Source organism: Eurypyga helias, unplaced genomic scaffold, assembly GCF_000690775.1.
Source record: "Eurypyga helias isolate BGI_N326 unplaced genomic scaffold, ASM69077v1 scaffold7019, whole genome shotgun sequence".
NCBI lineage: Eukaryota > Metazoa > Chordata > Aves > Eurypygiformes > Eurypygidae > Eurypyga > Eurypyga helias.
The window spans coordinates 17,843-41,362 of record NW_010273849.1 but is presented as its reverse complement, the minus strand read 5'-3'; the positions used below and the strand labels follow the sequence as shown (position 1 = coordinate 41,362).

Genomic DNA, 23,520 nt, shown 5'->3' with positions numbered 1-23,520 from the left:
AGGTGTTTCTGCAAAGATTTTCTTCACAAGTTTTCCTCTGAAGAGGCTGACACCTTTTTCCCCCCTCTCCAGAGAAAGCCAGAGGTAGTGTTTCAGTTCCCATATCGTAAGTAGTTTCCCAAACTGCCTGGAATATGAAAGGTGAAGAACATTAACATTTTTTCTGCAGTAACTTCAACCTTTATAACTTGAACATTTATGTAACAGACAGGCAGAGTACAACTTGCATATGTACTCATTATGCTTGAAATACCACCAAACTTTCACAGGAGTCTTAAAGTCTTAAAAAAAAAAGTCAGAAACAGGACTATTACAGGGAACAAATCTATTTATTTTCCCTAGAAATACGGGATGGATCCACTCCACCATCAGAGAGGACTAATTGAGACAATCAGTTTCAGATAACTACAGTGAGATCAAGCACAAGGTTAAAGTTCATCATCCCAAGCTTGCCGTCACAAGAAGGGAGATGTGCTGCTCCTGTGCGTGCTCATCACTGGGGTGAGCACACGTCCTCCCTCCCTGCTCCAGCCCTCCTCTCAGGCCAGGCTGAGAGAAGGGCTAGGGACTATCAGTAGTTCCCACTCTTAGTCACTCTCCCTGTGTGCTTCCAGAGAACCACTGCTAACCTGAAATAAAGGAGGGCAGGTGTTGTACACACACAGGAACACCACACCCCAGGATAATTACTGCTCTTTTACAAGCACTTGCTCTGTCACAGCAGGATAGTCCTAACTGGCACATGAAGGTGGTGAGGGCTGAGAGTTTTGAAACAGACATTATGCAGAGGTCTGATAAAATTACAGAAATACTGTTCTTCATTAGGGAACTTATTTTTTGGGACTGAATTATTTGAAGAATTGTTTTGCTGCTTTGAATATAAGAAAATTAAGAATTAAAAGTTCCCCACCTGTCAAGGGGTGCCTTTATTATATTAGCAAGCTCTAAAAAGCTTATTTAGAAATCAAAACTAGTGAAGTTTGGAAAAAAATACATTACTTCTGAGTTTCATGTATCATTCAAGATCCAAGTGTGGACTATTCTCTCATTCTTCAGTTCTTATAGGGTTATAAAGTCATCAAAAAACTGGTTAGCCAATGGCAGGAAAAACAGCAAGAACACACAGAAATAAGGCCTCTCCTCCAATATTGCCATTGCAACGGGTATTTTCAACAACTCATTTCTTTGCTATTAACTCACGATCAAGACATCATGATAGGGTTACGAGTGATACCAGTAAAGCTACTACTACTGCTGTGTGCAAGCATGGAAAAAGGTTACGTTGCGAACTGAAGACCAACGCGCAGTACAGCTGCCACTGCATCTGGATCACTGCAGAAACAGCTGCATCTTCAAAAGGCAACACGTTTTCTTTAACTGAAGTTGTCAGTAAAGAGTGATCCCCCATAGCCACACTAAGGGAATAGAGCGTGCAGTACTATACCTGTAAGACAAGCTTACAAGACAAAGGGAAGATAAAGGTATCTCAGTCCTGCGAAAACACATGGCAAAGGTAGCAGGAATTCCCCTTCTATTAGGGTCAAACTGAGTTTGAGAACAAATATCCACAATTCTCAGAACATAAAATACTGGGCAGTTGTGCTTGGAGATCCTCTAAGTAACTCCCAAGAATTCTCTGGGCTCCAGCCGCATCTTCCCAAGGCAGCAAGATGTGTTGGCTTAAGTAAGCCTCCAGCAGCAAGAATGACCAGTTCTGTCCCCCCCAGACAGCTGACCTAATCGATCTGCCAGATGGCAGAAAGCCAGAAGTACAACGAACATGCACCTCTCCCGAACATGCACCTCCCCAGAAGTACCACGAACATGCACCTCCACCGCAGAGGCAGGAAGCGTTTCCACCCACTTGATCCGCACTCCGGTACCTGGACGTATAAACATTACGTGTCAGGCAGTAAAACCTGGCAGTTTAAACTAGACTACCCCTCCTTCAGAGACTTTACGGAGATTTCACAGCACGGTTACCAGTTCAGGTTAACAGATAACCAGTAGCACCATGCGCCACTCAGATTTTTGATCCTCTGCATCTTTCAAGAGCCATGGAAATGAAAGGTTCAGAAATCAACTGGTAATAAGACATCAGTGAAACCTGATGCTCCAAGATCAAAGCCTTCTAATTCAGTCCTATAAATCCAAGCATCCGAAGGGGAAAAAAAAAAATACTCAAAAAGAGGAAAAAGTGAAAATTCAAACACAGGCTTCCAATAAAAGACCATTTTTCCTCAATTTAAGCCTTTGTGAAGCATCACATAACATCTTTTCCCAATAAGTTATCCAAATGTATCCACAAAATATAAAAGCTATCACAAAAGCTTCAAAATATTTCAGTCCTCTGAAGCTAGGAGATCACAAACTCAGTAAACTAACACACAGAAATCATCATGGAAAACTTCCCTAATGCTGACCTTCAACTTTTTCCACCAATGACCAAGGAGTATATCATACTCCTAGTTCATGCAGATGAACAAGGAAAGAGACATTTTAATAGCCAAGCTGGGATCTTTATAAGCAGGACAATTATGAAGGAAAGGCAAAACAAGAGTAATTTCAAAATGCTTGATCAAGATAGAGCTGACAAGCTCCATGTTTTAGATTGTCTCCAGGGACAGCACAGCAGCTGTCATGAAACCGAAGGCAAGATTATTTTTTTCCCCCCAATTTAAAACTATTAGATGTTATTTTAACATCTTTCAATGATTTCAATAAATTGAAAATTCATACACTTGCACCAGGAATGTAAGTCAGTTAAAACAGAACCTGATCTACCAACAATCATGTAAAAAACCAGCCCTGCTACATTCAGTGCATTTCAAAGAGTGCTTAGTATTAACGCTTTTAAAAATCCAAATTAGTGATTTCTGACCATCACAAGCCTTGCTGGGTTTTCTCTATTATTTTTAATTTTGAAAAGCATGTTGTATTTACAGTAGCATTTTTAATAGAACAAAAGCCATTTTATTCACAGAGATCTTCAGAACAGTACTGATGCTTCCACTATGTCAGTTAACCACAGGAACAGCTCAAAACCTGGGTGACATCTCTCTACCAGCATTGTAGATGATCACTTACATAAACAGAGTGCTTATTTCCTTAGTTATGATCAAAACTGGACGCGAGGTATTTGTTAACAGAAGGACAGAACAACATAATACCGGGATCATGTCATAATAGATATTTCAAGAGAGATTTGCATGCTTTTCATGTACACCATTGGGCATTTTAGGAACTTGTGTTTCAGCTTCTGGAAGATAAAAGAGCTTGAAGACTCTCACAGAGTTTTGTACTCCAGGCACTGTAGTGCTTTGTAAGTAACAAAGACCATAATCACCGACTAGCAGCTTTCATTGTTCAATCCAAGTAGCATGCAAAGAGTGAAACAGCCCACAGTGAAAAGCAGTCAATTAAATTCTTTTTAATGATCTGCAAGCATTATCAGAAGACACAAAGAACATTTTAAAACGTGAACTTTAAGCTGTGTCCTTTAAAAAAAAAAAGTTAGCAGCACAAAATATTTTTTAAACAGACCAGACATCTCTGTTGCATCCTGTACAGCAGTACATCATTTTGTTGTCCATGATTTTTGACTCCCATGTTTGGCAAATGCTGATACATCCAGACTTTTACCACTGTTGCACTGTTCATATAAAGTCTGAAAGTTATGAAAAACAGATACAGTTGAACACAGTTGTATCACACATGGATTCAAACCATCTCTTTAAAACAAAGGCTACCATTCGAAATAAGTCATCATATACTGAAATATTCCAAATGCCATACTAGAATTTCTCTCTCAAATCAGAAAATAAAGATACACTTAAAGAGTTGTAATGCAATTTAGAGTCTAAAAGAAAACACATATGCTGACTTAGCAGCATGAGCAAAGCTGTCAGAGAACAAACCAAGATTTTAAATCAAGTTTACTCCATTAATTGTCTGTGTGGAAACACCAGCATGGAAGGACAGAGATATCTGCATACTCAGGGTGAGCAAGCTTTGTGAGATAGGAAAATTAGTGGCCACAAACATAGCCACACCACAATATTATTAAAAGGATAATCTCTTTTTCATCCCCACAGTAAAAAAAAAAACCCAACAAAAAACAGGTATGACTAGCAGTATAAGGGTAAATAAACTTTTTTAGATTTATTTTATGTATACTGAATTTGCCTTCCTCCCCAGGAAAGCAACTTTGCATGCCATCTCACTTCTTATACATTTGGCCACTATCACACTCTTCTAAAAGACAGGTGGAAAGTTCCAAGCTGGTGAAGAGTTACCAAGCTTCTCTTTCAGGAGGTGAACCAAGAGGCTGGAATCGTTTAACACCTCAACATACTGGGAGTAATTTACACATAGCAATGCATTAACAGCTCAGCAACTTCCAGGGAGTAAGAGCAGCTTCAGAGCAAAAGCTTGCACACTTGACAGACCTATTTAGATAGTTTTTCCATAATAATGCTTGTTAAATTACAAGACCTACTACACTTTATGGGCAGCTTAAAAGCAAAATAAAAGCAAAAAGCACAGTAAGGACTGTTTCAGAGAAGAGATGCTGGGGCAGTGGGGGATTGGGAAATAAAGCAATATAGATATACCTGGGGGAGGAAAAGGGAAGAAACAGCTAAAATTAAGATTAGCATCATTCTTTCCACCCTTCCCATTCTGAGCAACATGGTGAGATTCTGCATGCTTGCTAACAGAAGATATACAACATGTGATGTTTTTCTACCTGTGGTTAACGCTTCCATATGTGTATCCTTCCAGCTTTCACTACCAATCATTCTAAACTTGGCTTGCACGGACACGTACTACCATACAAAACAAACAAAAATTTACTTACCCTAGCAGCTCTAGAAATAGAGTTGGGAGAATTCAAGCCAACAAGCTGGCCAAGGATACGTTTCATTTCTTCTGTTGTTCCTTTTGCATTTGAAACACCTGCAGTTAATTTGTAATTATGCTACAGTTCATATACAACTATGTATAAAAATTACGAGTGCAGTTTGCAAGGGGTTTTGGAAGAAGTCAGTTTTGAAATGAACATTAAGAATTCAAATAAAGTCTTTTCTGAAACATACATGGGCGCCAAACAAAATATATTGTTACACCAGCAAGAGAAAGTATATGTACGAGTAAAGAATTTTGTTTTCATAAAGAGAATTATAACTACTATTTAATAAGAATATATTTTAAAATAAATGTACCTGTTTGACTTTGAATTTGAACATAGGGATGCATCAGCAACTCCGAAACAGATATCCTTTGTTTAGGATTTCTTATTAAACAGCGCTGTAAATGAAAAAAGAAAAGGAAGATCAACAGTGAAGATATTTAGAAGGCCTCGTAGATGCGGGTCAGAACTTCTTACTGCCAAACTACATATTCAAAGACTCAACTCAAAATACAGCAACAGATTAATGTGATTAAAGATCATTGTTAATGAAGACAAAGTTTGGTACCCCTGTCTTACTGAAGCAAGAATGTCAGAGGTGAAAACCAGGATCTGCAATAACCTTTGATTCTGAATGACACAGATTTCAAAAGTTGAGGGACAAATGTTTCTGGACTGCAGTTTGTTACCTGCTGAGCAACACAACTGAAAAGGTCAAGTAAAAGCACAGGCCAGGTTTCAAAAGCAGACAAATATGCAGAATGAAGGAAAGGGATGGACGAGTACAAAAACTACTGTACTTACTTCAGGGTGTTCATCCAAAGGAGTTTGGCCAGACCACACTACCAAGCTGAAAAATACACTTTTACTACAGAAACTATATGAAGCAGCTCTAGCTTTATTAAGTGTTTTGGAATAAGGCCTGATACTACAAGTAGCAGTAAGCATTAATTTGGGAAAAAAGGTTTCTCAAGCACAACTCATTCAGTTAAAAATAACAAAAAAAAAGTAAAGAAGTTGCCATTATTTGACACAAAATTAAGGGACAGTTACCTTTAGCACATCTTGAAGATCCTTCTCAGCAATCTCTGGAAATTCTATCTCATAACTAGGATCAACAATAGCATGCAGTTTGTTAATTGGATTTGTTATGTGCTGAAATGGAGTCCTTCCGTACGTCATACAGTACAAAATGCAGCCCAGTGACCACACATCGCTTTTGGGACTTATCTAACACAAACAAAAAAAATTAAGATTACTCCTCATTTAAGAAACTGTTCCTTCAGTCAAGTTACCATATAGTTGTGCATTTATTTCATGTAACAGTATATCCCTTTTAACTTGGATAACAGACCTTAGTAGCTGTCAGACATAATCACTGAGACAGCATGTCATTAGCTAAGATAGTGATGAAGTATTCAGTACTCCCAAGGGTACTGGGAGAGGACTTTTTACAAGAGCCTGTAGTGATAGGACAAGGGGTAATGGGTATAAATTGAAATCAGGGAGGTTTAGATTAGATATCAGGAAGAAATTCTTCATGGAGAGGGTGGTGAGGCACTGGAACAGGTTGCCCAGAGAAGCTGTGGATGCCCCATCCCTGGAAATGTTCAAGGCCAGGCTGGATGAGGCTTTGAGCAACCTGGTCTAGTGGAAGGGGTCCCTGCCCATGGCAGGGGGGGTGGAACTAGATGGTCTTTAAGGTCCCTTCCAACCCAAACCATTCCATGATTCTATGATTATAATATTCCTTAGGAAAGCTATTTTTTATTAATTATGTTTCAAAATCAACTTACTGGAACAATTAACTTAGAGACTACCTTCAAATTTATTTTAACAAGTTCAACAGCAGGATTCAAATTCCAAATTGATGAATAAATACAAATAAAAGCATATTAAATTAGTTCAATCCAGAAACCAGTGAGACATCACAGCTATGTCCCCAGAGTGACAAGCTATAGTACAGTTCCTCTGGATTGAAAGGATTCAGATCCAATTTCAACCTGGGCTGTTCCTTACAGGAAGAGTTTCCACTTCTCCTGTTGAAGCTGAAGCACTTTGACAAAAGCACATAAAGCTGGGGGAGCTGAGGAAAAGGAGAGAGATGGGGGCAGAGGCACCCAGAGCCTGACTCCCAGCACAATGGTAAGATTCTTGCTTAGGTGAGCTGAGCTCCACAACAAGTTTGCATTTTGCACACAATTTTTGAAAGGCTAAAAGGTAAACCTTTTCACCTTTAAAAAAAATCATATTTAACAAAAGCAATCTGTCTATAAAACATTCTGTTCTGCATTCAGAAACAGAAGATTGTGTTTCACTCCATAGTAGTAATTCCATTCAATGGTTAAAAGTCGGTCTTTGAGTGTGTAGCACGTACATAGGAATAAGAGGGCTTTAAAACACCTTTCCAAAAACCTACATGCCCCTTAACCAAAGTTTGTCTGCCAATGTGAAATTACTTTCCTTCTCATTCACATGCTGTGGCCTGGTGAAATTATAAGAAGTTCCACAATACACAGTACCCTGTAGCATAGAAAGATTAACAGGATACATAAAACTTGTCCATGTGTGCCCTACAACACAAGACTCCATTGTATCGTTTAAAATACCTTATTAGCTATCACTTATTTCTTGCAAAACCTGCCTGTCACTTGGAAAAGTTCAATGATGACAATGACACAAGCATCATTGTATCTTGTTGTTTAAGCAAACATACTAAAAATGTGTTAGATCAGAAACCAAAACTTCCTTTCAGAAAAAGATACTTAACCAGAGGGTTTTTCATGTAGAATGCTGAAATGTAGCTGCATAGCTGCACCACAAGAACTCCACCCATTTTTGGCAAAACAAAACTAAAACAAAAGAGCATAAGCAGCACAAGAAGCAACCAAGAAGTCACTGAGGAATGATTCTCTCACTTGACTCCATGGAAGATCCTCCCAGACACCCTCCAGAGCTCCGGCCTGGAGTGATTTCAGCGCAAAGGACTTGTCAGAGGTAGACAGTGTGGTGCACCCTTAAGATACTGAAAATACTTCTAACATCAGTCATTAACCTTAACATTTAGCCTCTGATATGTGCAAGGCTGCATGCATTTCACTGCATCCCGATACTGCTGTCCAATGTCATTCACATTGATAACACAGTTGAAGACTGTTATAAATTGCTCTATAAAAATGGATTTTGAAATATTTTCATGTTTATTATGTTAGATATTGCCACTATATTAGCAGCAGCAGCTCCTCCAACGTACAAGACTATGCATCTGTTTTGCTTTCAATTTCACTTATTAATTCAGCACCTATATTTTTTGAAACACCATCTGCAAGTGCTTTTAGATACTTGGGAAGAAACAACTCATCCTTCAATCTCTGCCAACTATCATCATGGTACAGTGGATTTCCTTGTGGTCCAGTTTCAGTGGCAGATTTTGAGAAGTCTCCATATGTGCCTGAAATTCTTCTATTCCCTTTATGTTAAGAAGAAAAGTAAGATCATGTTACCTTAGATCGAGATTTCCCATTTTCTCCATAGGAAGACATATCTTTTATTGCTTCGGGTGGCATATAATTCATTGTGCCAACCTAGCCATAAAAATGGAAAAAATATTCCTTTAAGTGAAGCATGCACTTAGTTTAATTCACTCAATAAAAAGTTAGATTTTTGCCTTACAGCACTGGAAAACATGTTGAAAATTTGTTTCTATTAAGGCTGAAGGCCACGGTTAATTCCATTCAATAAAAACCTCTAAAAATTCATACATATGACTATTTATATAAAAATAAAACCATTCAGCGTAAAGTTGCAGATTTTTTTGAAGTCACTGCATTAATCAACATAATCAGCAAGCACTATAGCACTTCACAGAAGAGTGTACATCAATTCTCCAGAAGCATTTCACCTGAGAATCCTTAATGATGCTCGTCACATCTGGCTGCATTTGGTTTGCAATGCCAAAGTCAATTAGTTTTAACATTCCATCAACTATCAAAAAGTTTGCTGGTTTCAGATCACTGTGAATAATGCCTGTAAAACAGAGTGTCAAGTCAATCCAGGTTCAGTCAAACTAAGTTACTGTTATAGGGTTTTTTTTATTGCTCAATTCCCATAACCCTTGCACAGAGAGAAGGTGCAGATCAGCTTCACCTGGTCAAAATAGAATTCTTCTTTTCAGATTTCATAAGTGTTTTCTTTTCTTTTTAAACAGTCAAGACTCATAGGAGTTTATAGTTTGAATTATAATTTGTTCAAATCTGCAAGCACCCCAAAATAGCTCCAGGAGACTTGAGTTGCATAGTTTCTCTCCATTAGGGATAGGCCCTCTAGCTCTTTGTGCACACTGCCAGTCTGAACTGCTGTTCTGGATCAGTCCAATGGCCTGGCCAAGCCTGAAGCTTCCTCTTCAATAATTAGCTAAACAGGTACTTAAAAATTATACTGCTTAGTCTGATGTCTTCTGCTTCCTGATCTCCAAGGTAGCATTCACTGAGGATTACATATAACTGACCCCTCATGAACCCTACTTACATGATTTATTAGGAATTTTGGTTATCCATATAAATCAACCAATCCATCTTTATATTTTTCAGAATTGTTTGTTTCAAGGACACATCACATAGTACGGAGCCTTTGGTTTAGTACGTTTTGCTGTCCTATATTATTAAATGTTATAGTGTTCTTGTGCTGTGAAGAGGTGATGCTCACTGCTGCATGTACAGCCCTCCACTTTTTTTTCCTTAAACAGGAAAAGGACCCATATCTGCTCTCTCCTTGATGTTATGCAGCCCAACAGAATACAGATGCATGTACTTCAATTATATAGGTAAAGATGAAAGGAAGGCCTGAAGAACTATAAAAAAAAAAGCGCTGAAACAGTATGTCAAAGTAAGAAAGTTGTGTAAAAGCTGTCATTAATGTCAAAACTTCTTTGGAGAGGATGAGTGGTTGAAATTTGAGTCTAATGGGGAACAAGCAGTACTGGGAATGTACTATGTAGTCCAATACAGCAAAGTTTTCTGGATGTTGAGAATAAGAAAATAGGAAGGATTATACAACAGGGATACTTAGAAATTTCTTTTAATTAGCAAAATAAGTCTACCTCTGCATCAAGATTTACCCTTCTTTAGTTTCAGTGAAATTCTCTTGCACAATACAGTAAAATACCCATCTTGGAAGATCACTAGGCTTATAGCAAAACTAAGAGCAATACCATCTCCAAAACTTAAACACACTTGTATTATCTCTGTCATATAACCTACAGAAATACCTAGAATTATTTAAGAATACCATATTCATGGATTGTGTGAACAGCTTCCAGCATATTTTTCCAATAGCTCTTTCGTTCCAATGGATCAATGTTTTTTTTCTTTTTGAGCCAGGTATTGAGATCAATATTTCCACACTCCATTATCATGTAGATATGATGATCAGTAATTTCACTAAAAATAAATAAAGGCACTTATGTTAAATTTTAAGGCAACTTCTTTTTGATACAAAGGTAATGGTTTAGTAAAATCAGTGTTTACTCACTAGCCATAAAGGCGGATGATCTTATCACTATGTTGCTGCAATTTACTCAGGAGAGCAATTTCATTCTTATAGCTCTCAACAGTCTGTTGATCAGCTTCCTCTAGGTTCACATATTTGACAGCATACAGCTGCTTCTTTTCATTCAGTACTTGAAACACCTGCAAAACAGTATCAGTTAATAACTTCTGATTTGCTATGGTCCTTTGTTCCACCACAGCCAGAATTTCATAAGAAAAAAGTGTATTTTAAAAGGAAGAAGCAACGCTAAATTTACAAAGAAGTTCATACAAGTCAGCATGAAGAAAAATTAAGAAAGAGACACCTATTACAGTGGAAACAGCCCTTCATCAGAAACCATCTCGGTACCACATTATTTTTCACTAGGTGCATTTGATCCTAAGTCTGAAGCGTTTCTAAGATAAAGAATGCAACATAACTCCTCCCACAGATATAGGGGTTTGACCTGCCACTGCTCATCTACTTCACCACACCGAGATGATCTGGAGGTTAGACCACATGGCACATGAGAAGAGGCTGAGAGCACTGAGTCTGTTCAGTCTTAAGATGAGAAGGGTACAGGGAATCTTACTGCTGCCTTCAGCTATTTAAAGGGAAGGTATGAAGAAGACACCTCGAGACCTGCAGGAGACAGTGAGCAACCTGCTCTACTCTGGCCTTGCTTTAAGCAGACCACTGGACCAAGTGACATGCAGAAGAGGCCCCTTCCATCCTACCTCATTCTATGAGTGTACGCTATCCAACACAGGAAGCTTTTCTTCCAGGAGGTCCCTGCTGACCAGAAGCTAGCCAGTATTATTCCAATCTATAAGAAGGACATGAGGGAAGACCCAGGGAACTACAGTCTAACCCTTAGTTCCTGGAAAACTCACAGAGAAGATCATACTGGCTACTGTTGTAAGGCATTTAAAGGACAAGGTGTTTATCAGGCACAGTCAACATTGGTTCACCAGAGGAAAATCCCATTGAACCAATTTGATATCCTTCCATAAGTTCTCTCAGCCAGTGTCTTAAGGGAATGCAGTGGATGCAATTTTTCTGAATTTTAGTAAGGCTTCTGAACCTGTCCCTCACAGCATCCTTCCAGAAATGCTGTTCAACCCTTGAATGAGTGGGTTCACAGTGTCCTGGGTGAAGAACTGGCTGAATGGCAGAGCTCAAAGGGTTATAGTGAATGGGATTCTGCCTGTCTGTTGGCTAATCACCAGCAGTGTTCCTCAGGGATCAATCCCAGAGCAAGTCCTGTTCAATATAGCTATCAATGATCTGGATGCAGGAGTCCAATGCACCATACGCAAGTTTGCTGATGATACCAAACTGGGGTGTGCTGCTGAGGAACAGGTGGCCTTGCAGAGGGATGTAGATAGATTGGAGTACTGGGCAAGGATTAATGGGATGAAATTTAACCAGTTCAAATGCTGGATTCGGCACATGGAATGGAGTAATACCAGGCACAGGTGTAAAACTGGGAGAAGAGTGGCTGGAGAGCAGCCCTGCAGAAAGGGATCTGGGGTTGCTGCTCAGCAGCAGGCTCACTGTGGATCAGCAGCGTGCCGTGGCAGCCAAGAGGGGAAACCGCATCCTGGAGTGTGTCAAACACAGTTCAACCAGTTGGTGAAAAGGGGAGATTATCCTGCTGTATTCAGCATTGCTGTGGCCTCACCTGGAGTTCTGTGCAATTCTTGGCCCCACAATTTAAGAAGGATGTGGAGGTCCTTGCACGCATCCGGAAAAGGGCAACAAAGCTGATGTCAGGGCTGGAAGGGATGTCCTACGAGGAGTGGCTGAGGACTTTGGGCTTGTCAGGTTTGGAGAAAAGGAGGCTGAGGGGCAACCTCGTTGCTCACTACAGATTCCTGAGAAGAGGAAGTGGAGAGGGAGATGCTGAGCTCTTCCTTCTTGGTATCCAGTGACAGGATGCGTGGGAATGGTTCAAAGCTGCATTAGGGGAGGTTTAGACTGGACATTAGGCATCATTTCTTTACAGAGAGGGTGGCCAAACACTGGAACAAGCTTACTGGAGAGGGGGTCAAGGCCTATCAGTGTTTAAAAGACATTTGGACAACGTCCTTAACATGCTTTAACTTTTGTCACCCTTAAGTGGTTGGGCAGTTGGACTGGATGATCGTTGTAGGATCCCCTTCCAACTGAAATACTCTATTCTTACTCTGTTGCTCTTTTCAATTTCTTACTCTCTGCATTAACAGAATCATGTAAAATCTTAACTTCTCTGCCTCAGCCTCCAGTGGCAACCTCTCTTCCCACACCTCGTGAGAGGACGGACCACAAGGCAGGGAGCAGATGAGCAAAGTGCCTCCCACTCTAAGAGAAGATCAGGTTTGCAACCACTTCAGGAACCTGCGCATACACATCTAAGGGACCTGATGAGGTGCATCCCAGAATCCTGAGGGAATTGGCTGATGTAGTTGCAAAGCCACTCCCCATGGTATTTGAAGAGTTATGGCACTCAAGTGAAGCCCTGGGCACTAGAAGAAGGGAAACATTGCACCCATGTTTAAAAAGGGTAGAAAGGAGAACCCCGGGAACTACTGCAGCCTCACCTCTGTGCCTGGGGAGATCATGGAACAGATCCTCCTTTCAATCAACCTTACAAGCCACATATTTCCCAACAATGTAATCACACTACTCTAAACAGCCTCTCAAATTAAGACGTATAGTAATACTGCACCACAACTCTTAGAAGAGCTGACTTTATTGGGAATTTTAATAGATTCTGTGGGTGGAGTATCTTCAAGAACATATACAATCTACCTTCAGGCCTTCATGCAAAGACTAAAAGGAAATGGGCTGCCACCACTGTTTACTGGTTTAAGTGATACTTTTAGATGCTCCTGAGAATTGTGATCACTTCTTTTCTATTTGTGACTTCTCTTCAGTGCTCTGACTGCATCTGTTTAGAATTTTGTTGTTTATTCTTTACTTCATCCCCCTCTCTATCTACCCACTGTTTTTACTTTACTTCTCCACTAAAGAGAACAGCACTCTGCTTAACACCCTGTAATAATTGAAGAATCATTTTCATAAGATACAGTTATTGCCGGCTATATGCTGATAAACCAGCATTGTACCAGATCTAATCTGTGCACTGTTTCTTCTGCATCCACAAGGGATAAAGTTTAAGCACAGCATTAAAACAACAAACTTCTAGATCTTCTGGGTCAAACACTTTTTACGTGTTAGTGCTAGGCACTCCTTAGAGGACTTCAATGTGTATGTTCACACTACAACTACTACTGTGTAAATGAGTGACTGTAGAAGGACAAAAAGGGTATCTTACCTTACTTGAGCCTCCACTACCTATTTGCTTTAATACTGTATAAACTCTTCCTTTGATGGCAAGACATTCATGTGAAGGTATAGAAGCTGAAACCTGTGTACATACAGACAAATAAGACAAATTACTATTAGCATACATGCAGAATAAAAAGTACAGCTCTACCACATTAAGTTAATAAGCTTTAAGTTGTCTTGGTCTTTCTGAAGAAGTCAAAGTGTAGTAAAGCTAAACTTTAAATATCTTTTTCTCGAAAGCTAAAAGATCCCCATAGTGAAAACACTTGTATAATGATCATCACTTGGCATGTTACACCACTGAACTCTTACAAAAAGATACCAGTGCTCTTTTACACTGATGATATTCAACAAAGGATGTTCTTTAATAAGACTTCTCAGATCATTAGATACACCTCCCTCTTTACAGATAATTATTTACATTATTTACAGATAATGTTGGAAACTAGACTATCCCAGAGACTTTCACTCACAGTACTTGGAGCTGTACTCCAAGCCCCTATTATTTTATTTGAAGCTAACTACCAGCTAGCAGGCTTCAGTGCTGTGAAGCTGTATTGCCCATACCTGCTACACCAGGCTGCAGAACAACCACAGATTTTACATGTTAATCATTTGGTAGGAAGCTTAAACCTATCTCCCAATTCTGTCTACAACTGGGAAGATTCCTACCTGAATGCAGCAACTTGTCTAATGTAATCCATTTTTACATTACTTCAAGCCACTATGAATGCATCAAAATTTGTGAAATCTAACAAAACAGAGAAGGAATGTAATTCTTTGTTCTTTTACCTCCCTCACTCTTATGGTTTTTAACACACACTGCTTCTCTTTCTAGGTACTCCACTGTAGCTGGTAGAATCAGTATAAAAGCAGAGCAGAACAAAAACAGTGACTGTAGTTCTTGCCTCTGTCATAAAGTAGGATCCAAAAAAGCTTAGATTTCAGAGAGAGGCTGCAGAATTTTGACACAACTGAAAGGACTTTTCAATAGCTGACTTTACCTAAATTCACACATACATATGAAGAACGTTATTTTGAGATAAGCAATACAGAACACTTTCCATTACTCATCCAGAAAGATGAACAGCAACTTTACATTAAAAAACCCATATACATGCACGCATACATTTAATCTAGAGTAGTCTCTGATGAAAATATGCACTAAAACACAGCATAAGACAGCCTAAAATTGTTACCTGCAAGCCAACTTGATTTTGAAATGGAGTTGCTGGAGTATGTGGTAGGAAATATGGGAGCTGGCTGTAGGGAGTAGAAATTTGACTTCCTGGTAGAAAGTTATTCTTGACAACTGGCGTTCTGAAACTAAAAGGAAATTATAACAATATCTGCATTTCCTTGTATTTACGATTATTCTAACAACAAAGTTGAACTCTTCAGTACATCTTGAAAGTTACGACTATTAACTAGCAAAAGTCTGAATTTCTGATATCTTCAATAATTAGCATTAAGACCACTTCACCTTCTAAGAAGTCCTTTAGAAGTACCACTTAAAGTATAACATACTTATGAAATATTTCTTCAAGTTTTAAGTAGTTAAATCTCCATCTTCAGATCCTGGCTGGCACTCCCCACAAACAGGAAAATGAAAGCAGTATATAACTAGAAGCACTGACCATAGGACAGCAAAACAGTCTGGGCCACAGTTATGTTTTCTTTAGCTTATGATTCTTTATTCAAAACCTTTTTATCTAAAGGAGACTTTGAGTATATGGAGACAAACAACTTCAACACAATCTTTTTTTGGTGGTGGATTTTTTTTCCTTGAGAGCTTTAGCTATACTGAACTAAAAGATCATGTGTTGAATAAAACTAAAGATGGCAAAAAACCCTGTGTGTTTTTATTTGTTCCCTTGATGTATCTACCATATTTATTTATAATACCAAATACACTTCCCCCCCCAATATTTACAGAAACTGATGCTAAGATCAGAACTGGAAAAGAATTTATACACCTAGGACTTTTTGTGTAGAGTTTGAAAAAAGTCAAAACCATGGTTCTCACAGAAAACAAAGGCAGTCAACAATCCTGTGTATTTACAGTGTGCTATGTACAGTGTGTAATGAGAAGTCTCTATTATCAAAGTTTGAAAAACAAAACCAGAATCTCTTCAAAGGCACTTTCATCAAGTTCCATTATTAAATGACATGCTTCATTCACTACATATAGTCTAAATTCTACAGAGAGAGGTCACATGATCATAGAACGGTTTAGGTTGGAAGGGACCTTAAAGACCATCTAGTTCCAACCCCCCTGCCATGGGCAGGGACACCTTCCACTAGGCCAGGTTGCTCAAAGCCACATCCAGCCTGGCCTTGAACATTTCCAGGGACGGGGCATCCACAGCTTCTCTGGGCAACCTGTGCTAGTGCCTCACCACCTTCTCCGGGAAGAGCTTCTTCCTGATATCTAATCTAAACCTCCCCACTTTCAATTTAAACCCATTACCCCTTGTCCTGTCACTACAGGCCCATGTAAAAAGCCCCTCCCCGCTTCCCTGTAGGCCCCTTCAGGTACTGGAAGGCTGCAATAAGGTGCCCCCGGAGCCTTCTCTTCTCCAAGCCCAATTCTCTCAGCCTTTCAGGTCCTACCAGCATGAACAGCACTTACTCACAGAGCCTTGGCCTATAGGATTCATCCTACAGACTTAGGAAACTAGTTAGTAATCATATAAATAGAAAGGTTTGTCAACATATGCACAGAGGTTTATGCCTGATTTAAGATTGCATGGATAAACAAATGCTAGAATTTTCTAACTTTAGTGCTTGATTCTGCAAGCCTCTAGATTCCTTATGCTTCTTTTGTTTTTTAAAACCCACAGACACTTCCATCACGAGAACCAGACTGATATACAGTTATCAATCTAAGAAAGCCTATCAGCCACAAAAAACAAGGCAGCTGAGTCTTGTGTCGCAGGGATCAGTGAAAGAAGTAAATACTTGTAAAATAAAAACTTATTGATTTGATAAGTGTACTTCCAAATGCTGAAAAGCTGACAGGGAAGACAGAGTTCCCTAAATGCAATCCGAATCTTCAAGTCGGGCACTTGACATCAAGTGTCAGGAGCATTCAGAAGTCTTGTTTGCCATCTAAACAGAAAAACTTCAGAACTGCTCATGTCTTTCCAGATACCAACTACCATTCCTGAGTGTGCAGCATGAAGAAGTGGCTTACCAGTCCATATAGTCGCCACATGTGGTACTTGGTGTTCCGCAAACATGCGATGGATCACTTTTCTTACAACCAGCATCTGGGGGCGACAATCCTCTTGAAATAGGATGACCAGATTGTTCAAGGCTCATTCGTTTTGTCTACGGAGAGCAAAACAAGATATTTCACACAAGGAGCCACAATTAAGAACACAGAAGTTACTTCATCAATATGTAAAAGCTGCAACAGCTGAAAAACCACTACAGATACCTCTCTATGGCAGGTTTTCTGTGTCACTTCCTGAACTGGCCATTTTTTTCTGTCCTTAAAACAGTTTAGTTTAATCTGATCTAACTGCTTTCTGTAGCTTTCACTAGAACTAGATTGTTGCTGTTGACTTTCCAGACTCCTTGGCTCTGGCATCTTCAGCTCCTGATGCTGGACCTTATTATCTAGAAAAAAAAAAAATCAGATTATTAAAAAAACTTATTTAGTACTTGAAACAGCTTAATAGATTTATTCCACAGTTTCTAGAAGGATTTTACCCCATTTTCTGTATCAGAATAAATGAACACAGTTGACTTAGTGGAATCAGGCATTAAAAAGCATTAATGTAATGTAATCTTTAGGATTCATATCTAGTTCCATGTAGCAACATGGCAACTTTCCTCAATATCTTAGGATACTACTACAACAGTAACAGAGATACAACTATTTCCTTCACCAACACACCAAACAGTATGTTCATCATTTGTACTACCACATAGTGGGACACTGAGCAGGTTTATAAAGCACTTGCAATAAGTTTATTGCAATATTTCAAATTACAAGTCTGTTTTCTGTGACAATAGACAACCTATAATCCAGCATAATGACTGAAGCCACATGCTCCATCTCCCAGTTCCTTGTGCAGAAGCACTAGGACATTGAACTGGTGGAAGATTGCAGGGCAGGATGCAAATAGCACAGCTGAGTGTTCCTTCACGTGCTCGTTCAGTTTTCTTTTCAAATGACTAGAAAACATTAGCCCATGGCAAGCAGAAGTTGAGTGCGACTCAGCTGCTACAACCACCAGCTCATCTGGAAGGTTGAATGAAGCAGAGAGAAAGTGTGACCTGAAACTCAAACTGTTCCCAGTGCAAGACCAATGGAAAAGGTTTCACTGAGGGGTTGGGGGTGTGGAGCTAAGGGACACTGAAGTTGGAAAAAAAAAAACCAAAACACCAGCATTTTCCAAATTAAACATTTTTCCTTCCTACAGCAGGGATGTATATAATTCTAAATTCAACCCTTGCAATATTATTAGACATTTTTCTCTAATGTCTTCCCCAGTATCAGAAATCAAAGCTGTCTGGGGAACTACTTGCCACTTCTGTTTCATCAGAAATGTAACTATAGAAGATTAGTACATTTATTCCATAGTCCACGGTGTTGGTGCTAAGTCAGTAGTAACAACCTTCTGAATTTTACCAGCCCAAGAAATACTTCCTACAAACCAGAGTTGTTTATAACATTTCCCAGAAAGACCACAGCGTAAGGTGGCCTCACACCACCCCTGTTTCTAATGTCATGAGGTGATTTCACACACAAGTCAAACTCCATACATTGAACACTTCAGTAGAGCTTATATCATTTCTGGAATACCCCAGGAATGTCTCTGTCTAAAATAAGTTACTGCATTATTAACATACTTTTGGGGAATGATTAAGACTCTCAGCCACTGACATGATAGCAACATTTTGATTTCTTTCAAAACCAAAATTTCTCAAGTTAGACAGAAGCATCATCATCTGCTATCTTTATAGGTAATCGAGGAGCATGAGGAGCAACAGTTAAGGCTGAAACACCCCATCATTTAAAGCAGGAGCATTTACAGCAATCTAAAACATAATGGTGCATTTGACTGGCACAGCAATTTAACAAGCCTCTCAAAAATACACATTCATTTAGAACAGGCATCATTTACGTGAACAAGGGATCCCTGCAGTACAAGTTCATAAACTGGATTACATTGAGAACACGGAAAGAACTGTGAAAATAATTCAGGAGTTTTTTGCAGGATATCAGAAAAAAAGGGGGCAAATAATTTGCCTTTCGACAATCCTTAGTTTGAATCTCTCTCAGTCAACATCTAGGGTTGAGTTTTGTTTTTGTTGTTGGGTTTTTTTTTTTAATATACTACCACTGTTATCTCATACCCCAGCAACATTTTTCTACACTCAGGCTGGCAAACCTTAATCAGAAACCATTCGGCATTGCTGTTTTGATGCCTATTTATGTGCACTGTGAGAGCTAAGGACATAATGCATTACCAGTATACAGTGGCATTTTACGTCAAGCCCAGCACTCTACACTTTTGCTCAGTGTTGCAGTAAGGTCTTTTGTAGGGTGTGGGTTTTTTGTTTGTTTTTTTATTTATTTATTTAGGTACTGTTTTCACAGGTACCACTCAAAAGAAATTTTAATTAAATGCTCAACAACTCCAAGCAGACCAACTGCTTCACTTTTTGAAGAATATTTTGTTTAGCAATGCATGTTTTTTTCAAATACAGAACAGGGAATTGTCAATGCTTATTCTATTTCAAGCTACTAAAATATCACATCTTAGTAGTTACCTTCTCTTTTCATCACAAGACTTGTATCCTTTTTGGTTTTGAGAGTTACAGTTGAATTGGCAGCCATTTCTAAGCTGTTATCATCCAACACCTGCAATTGTAAGGAAATTTTTCTTGTAAGGACTAAAGAGAACAAAAAGCATCTTAAAAAAAATCAAAGGAGATCCCAAACATAGTGTCCAAGACTATTCCTTATGATAATTAATGGCTGATGCACCACAAAGCAAATATGCTTCAGAAAACAAAGCAGGGTACACAGACAAGTGCTACTGATACCATTTTAAAATCCATCACCACTCTGCATTTCCAGTCATGCAGTTCCTATAACAAAGGCCTAAACACTTTCTATTCTTGAATTTTCTTTCAGGGGATGGGGACACAGGATGTGAACATGCAAAGCATAGCTCAAAATTGATCTCTGTCAAAAGCCATAATTTACAGCTCCACAGAGCAGTTAATGAACTTAAAGAGACTTCATTGAATGGAGTACTTCCCATGACAAAACTCACAACTACAGCTGAAAGACCTCCTGTAGTCAAGATGAAGTCTGTTTATCTTCTCTTCATAAATTGAAGAGATTTTTAACACCCCCCCATCTCTCCCCTCAGATGTATTGTTCAGAGAAAGCTCACTTAATGCCTGATTATGCATAACAACTTTCAGATTTCACTGCCACAATGAATATTTCTATTTACAACTGATTACTTAACATAAAGGAAAATTCTGCCTTATTTCTTTCTTGAACTAAAACCAGCATTAATTCTTTCCAACACCATAGGACAGCCAGGTTAGAGTTCCTTATATTTATTTTTAAAATGCTTAAGTTACCTGCAAGTCTCCCAGGTCGTTTGTATCACTCCCACTAGATTTTTTTTCTGATGGTGGAAAAGGTGCAGTGAAGGTTGTACATTTGGAGCTGGATATTTGCCTATCGAAATAACATCGTTAATTACATCATATGCAGACATAGAATATGATGACTGCTACAAGTTTCGAACATACAGAAAAGCAGGTCCACTCTTGACAGCTAAGCGAGAAACAGTACCAAGAGATCTGTAATAATGCCACCATCATCTTGTTAAATGACAGATGACTTAATCGTCTTCCTTAAAAAAGGGTAATAAGCTACAACCAGGATCCTAAACCCCAATGGTATGTTCCAAAACAAATTCTGAAATATTTACAGAACAAAACTATTATGTGAAATACCTTATCCCACTACTTTCACAGGTTCAGAATACTGGGCTTTAACTTCTGCAAGGATAAGTATGCCAGTTTTACTCCTTAGTTACATATTTCTCCCCAGAGTTGCCAGTTCTGCATGAATTTAATCACGCAGCAACAAGAGAGGAAGAAAGTTAGCTAAACAGACTTGATCGGGGAGGGAGGAAAAGTTTCTCCTGTTTTCTTTCAAGCTATGCTACAGTCAGGTAACACATAGCAAAGTGCTATTTTAGTCACAGATTCTTCCAGAGCTGAACAGTTATTCACAGTAAAAAGAGGACAACCACTTTTATAATATAATCATTATTATATAGATTGTTAAAAAATTAGGATTTAAAATTATTTTTAAAGTTACAAAACTGCCTTATCTAATTTCAGAAACTAGAATACACAAACGTGAAGTTATTTTGAACAAAATCTATTTTTTGCCTTGGTATCCATTTGTTTTGAGCCTACTGATTAGCCAGAACAAGAAATGGATCTTTGCATGCTCTCACAGAAAGAACCTGAGTAGTAAGACAGAAAGTAGGTTACTGCAATATCTATTGCAATTATGACTGTTTTCCAAAAATCTTGATATCAATTTTAAAAATTAACATCTGACATTTCGGCTATCCAATAAATACACCGTTGAAAAGGAGTATTAAAATCTGTTGTGCTGTAGTAAACCCAATAGCCGTACCTTTTCATAGTACTAGCTGTAAGTGGGACATCTGTCATCTTCACATCATCACCAGCATCACTTACTAGTTTAACAGGGACCCTCCCAAAGGGGCAGACCTAAGAGCAAATTGAAAGTTACCAGATGTGTAAAAGGAGAACAAAAAGCTTAAGATTTTGAAGCAAAATGTTACATGTTTTACCTGGTTAGATTTGTTTAGTGGTCTTAATGGATTGTGGTAATTAACTAGAGCATCAAGTTCCTGTGACTTCTCCTCCCTGAAGGCAAGAAAAACAAACAGTAAAACACAAATACAACACTGTAGTGTCTTTGGTTTTGGTTTAAACGATGTTTTAAGAAATTAAATAAATAAATCAAGCCATTACCCAAGCATAAGTCTTGTAATAGTAGAAGAATTTTCACCAGAATCATTCTTTTTCATGCTTCTGCGATTTCCAACTATATTCTGAAGTCCAGACTCTTCTTTACTTGATACTGTAGGTAAATTAGAATTCTTCAGATAATACTACAGATTTTTCCATTTGAAACACATCAATATTCTTTCATAGTCAGTTCAATTTAAAAATACATACATTTGCAGTAATCTAGTAGCAATCAGATTTTTCACTATTTTCTCCTCATCTAGGCAGATATTTTATATAATTATACAAGGGATAATAATTCAGATGAAAAAAGAAAAAAAACTCAGACGTACAAGCAGAAGGAGCTTTCCAGAATAAGCACAAAATGGCCTGTAACAATTGTTAAATATATCAGCTACTTGTCTTCTACACAGCTGTAGTTTAACCTACACTTAAACACAAAGGAATTCACTATGTCCAAAGACCATCCACGCAACGTAACTTCTAACTGAAAAACCTCAGTGTTAATCTTACCCAATATGCAGGAGGAATACAAATACCAAAGACATTGGTTTAAATAGCATTTTGGGAGAGTGAGGAAGAAAACCATACTTTCAGGGCAAGATTTTCCAAATCTACATTCTGAGAATAAACCTCCACTACAAAACAGCATAATCCAAAGGACACTTCCAAGGCTTGCTCCACATGGACTCGTCAGGAGATTTAAAATGCTTACATTTGGATTCCTTTGTTGTTCATTTATCAGCACATGTGATGAGGACACCCACACCTAAATAAGTATGATAAATCCTAAATCTAGCTTCAAAACCCAGCTTGTTTGAGAGTTAGCATCTCAAAGGGATAACTGTCTAGACAATCCTTTCCAACTCCCTGCTGCTGTAGAGACCCAAGACAGTGATAATATCCCTAACCCCTCCTGTTGTCCTGTCGAACACTTGCTTTTGGGGTCTAACCATTTACGTGGTATTTAATTTTGAGACAACATTTTTGTACTACCTCAGTTATCTTTCTGTATATCCATCTGGCTTAACAGGTGCCTGCAATTGCAAAAGCCTGCAGCCTTTTCAGTTCTCGTGAAAATTATGAAAGAAAGTAGCAATCAATTTAAATAGGTAAATCTTTCACAGGCACACTTTCTCCTTTATGTTTTACAATAGTTCCTAGAATGCTGCATACCAAATCCCTAGAACTACCTACTCTGTCAGAGACACAGGAATTGGAACATCAGAATTACCAATCATCAATTAATCACTTGTCTCCCTCAAATTCTCCTTCTCTCTCTCAGAAAGAGAAGCACTTGAAATACAGTTTTAGTCATTAAAATCTTACTAGGCTTCCCATATTCAGTACCTGAACATGGTTTTCATACTGACAAATCCTAGGCTGAAATAAATTTCAAAGTCACAGAATCATAAAATGGTTTGGGTTGGAAGGGACCTTAAGGACCATCTAGTTCCAACCCCCCTGCCATGGGCAGGGACACCTCCCACTAGACCAGGTTGCTCAAAGCCTCATCCAGCCTGGCCTTGAACACTTCCAGGGATGGGGCATCCCCAGCCTCTCTAGGCAACCTGTTCCAGTGCCTCACCACCCTCTCCGGGAAGAGCTTCTTCCTGATGTCCAATCTAAACCTCCCCACTTTCCATTTAAACCCGTTACCCCTTGTCCTGTCACTACAGACCCTTGTAAATAGTCCC

The 23,520-nt window shown here is 38.8% G+C and overlaps 1 protein-coding gene across 1 annotated transcript in view; it reads right to left on the bottom strand.

Moving 5' to 3' along the window:
• Nucleotides 1-3,577: 3,577 nt before the first annotated feature.
• TTK (TTK protein kinase) overlaps nt 3,578-23,520 on the bottom strand; it is a 35,042-nt gene continuing 15,099 nt past the window's right edge. The window contains exons 6-23 of the mRNA XM_010159616.1: nt 21,827-21,935; nt 21,643-21,718; nt 21,462-21,559; nt 20,384-20,483; nt 20,184-20,194; nt 19,556-19,668; nt 17,211-17,392; nt 16,965-17,101; nt 14,968-15,094; nt 13,755-13,847; nt 10,439-10,596; nt 10,196-10,347; nt 8,811-8,935; nt 8,413-8,493; nt 5,963-6,139; nt 5,223-5,307; nt 4,859-4,956; nt 3,578-3,667 (exon numbers count right to left, since the gene is read on the bottom strand). Coding sequence (XP_010157918.1) covers nt 3,578-3,667; nt 4,859-4,956; nt 5,223-5,307; nt 5,963-6,139; nt 8,413-8,493; nt 8,811-8,935; nt 10,196-10,347; nt 10,439-10,596; nt 13,755-13,847; nt 14,968-15,094; nt 16,965-17,101; nt 17,211-17,392; nt 19,556-19,668; nt 20,184-20,194; nt 20,384-20,483; nt 21,462-21,559; nt 21,643-21,718; nt 21,827-21,935 — 2,012 coding nt within the window. The remainder of the gene's footprint in view (nt 3,668-4,858; nt 4,957-5,222; nt 5,308-5,962; nt 6,140-8,412; nt 8,494-8,810; nt 8,936-10,195; nt 10,348-10,438; nt 10,597-13,754; nt 13,848-14,967; nt 15,095-16,964; nt 17,102-17,210; nt 17,393-19,555; nt 19,669-20,183; nt 20,195-20,383; nt 20,484-21,461; nt 21,560-21,642; nt 21,719-21,826; nt 21,936-23,520) is intronic.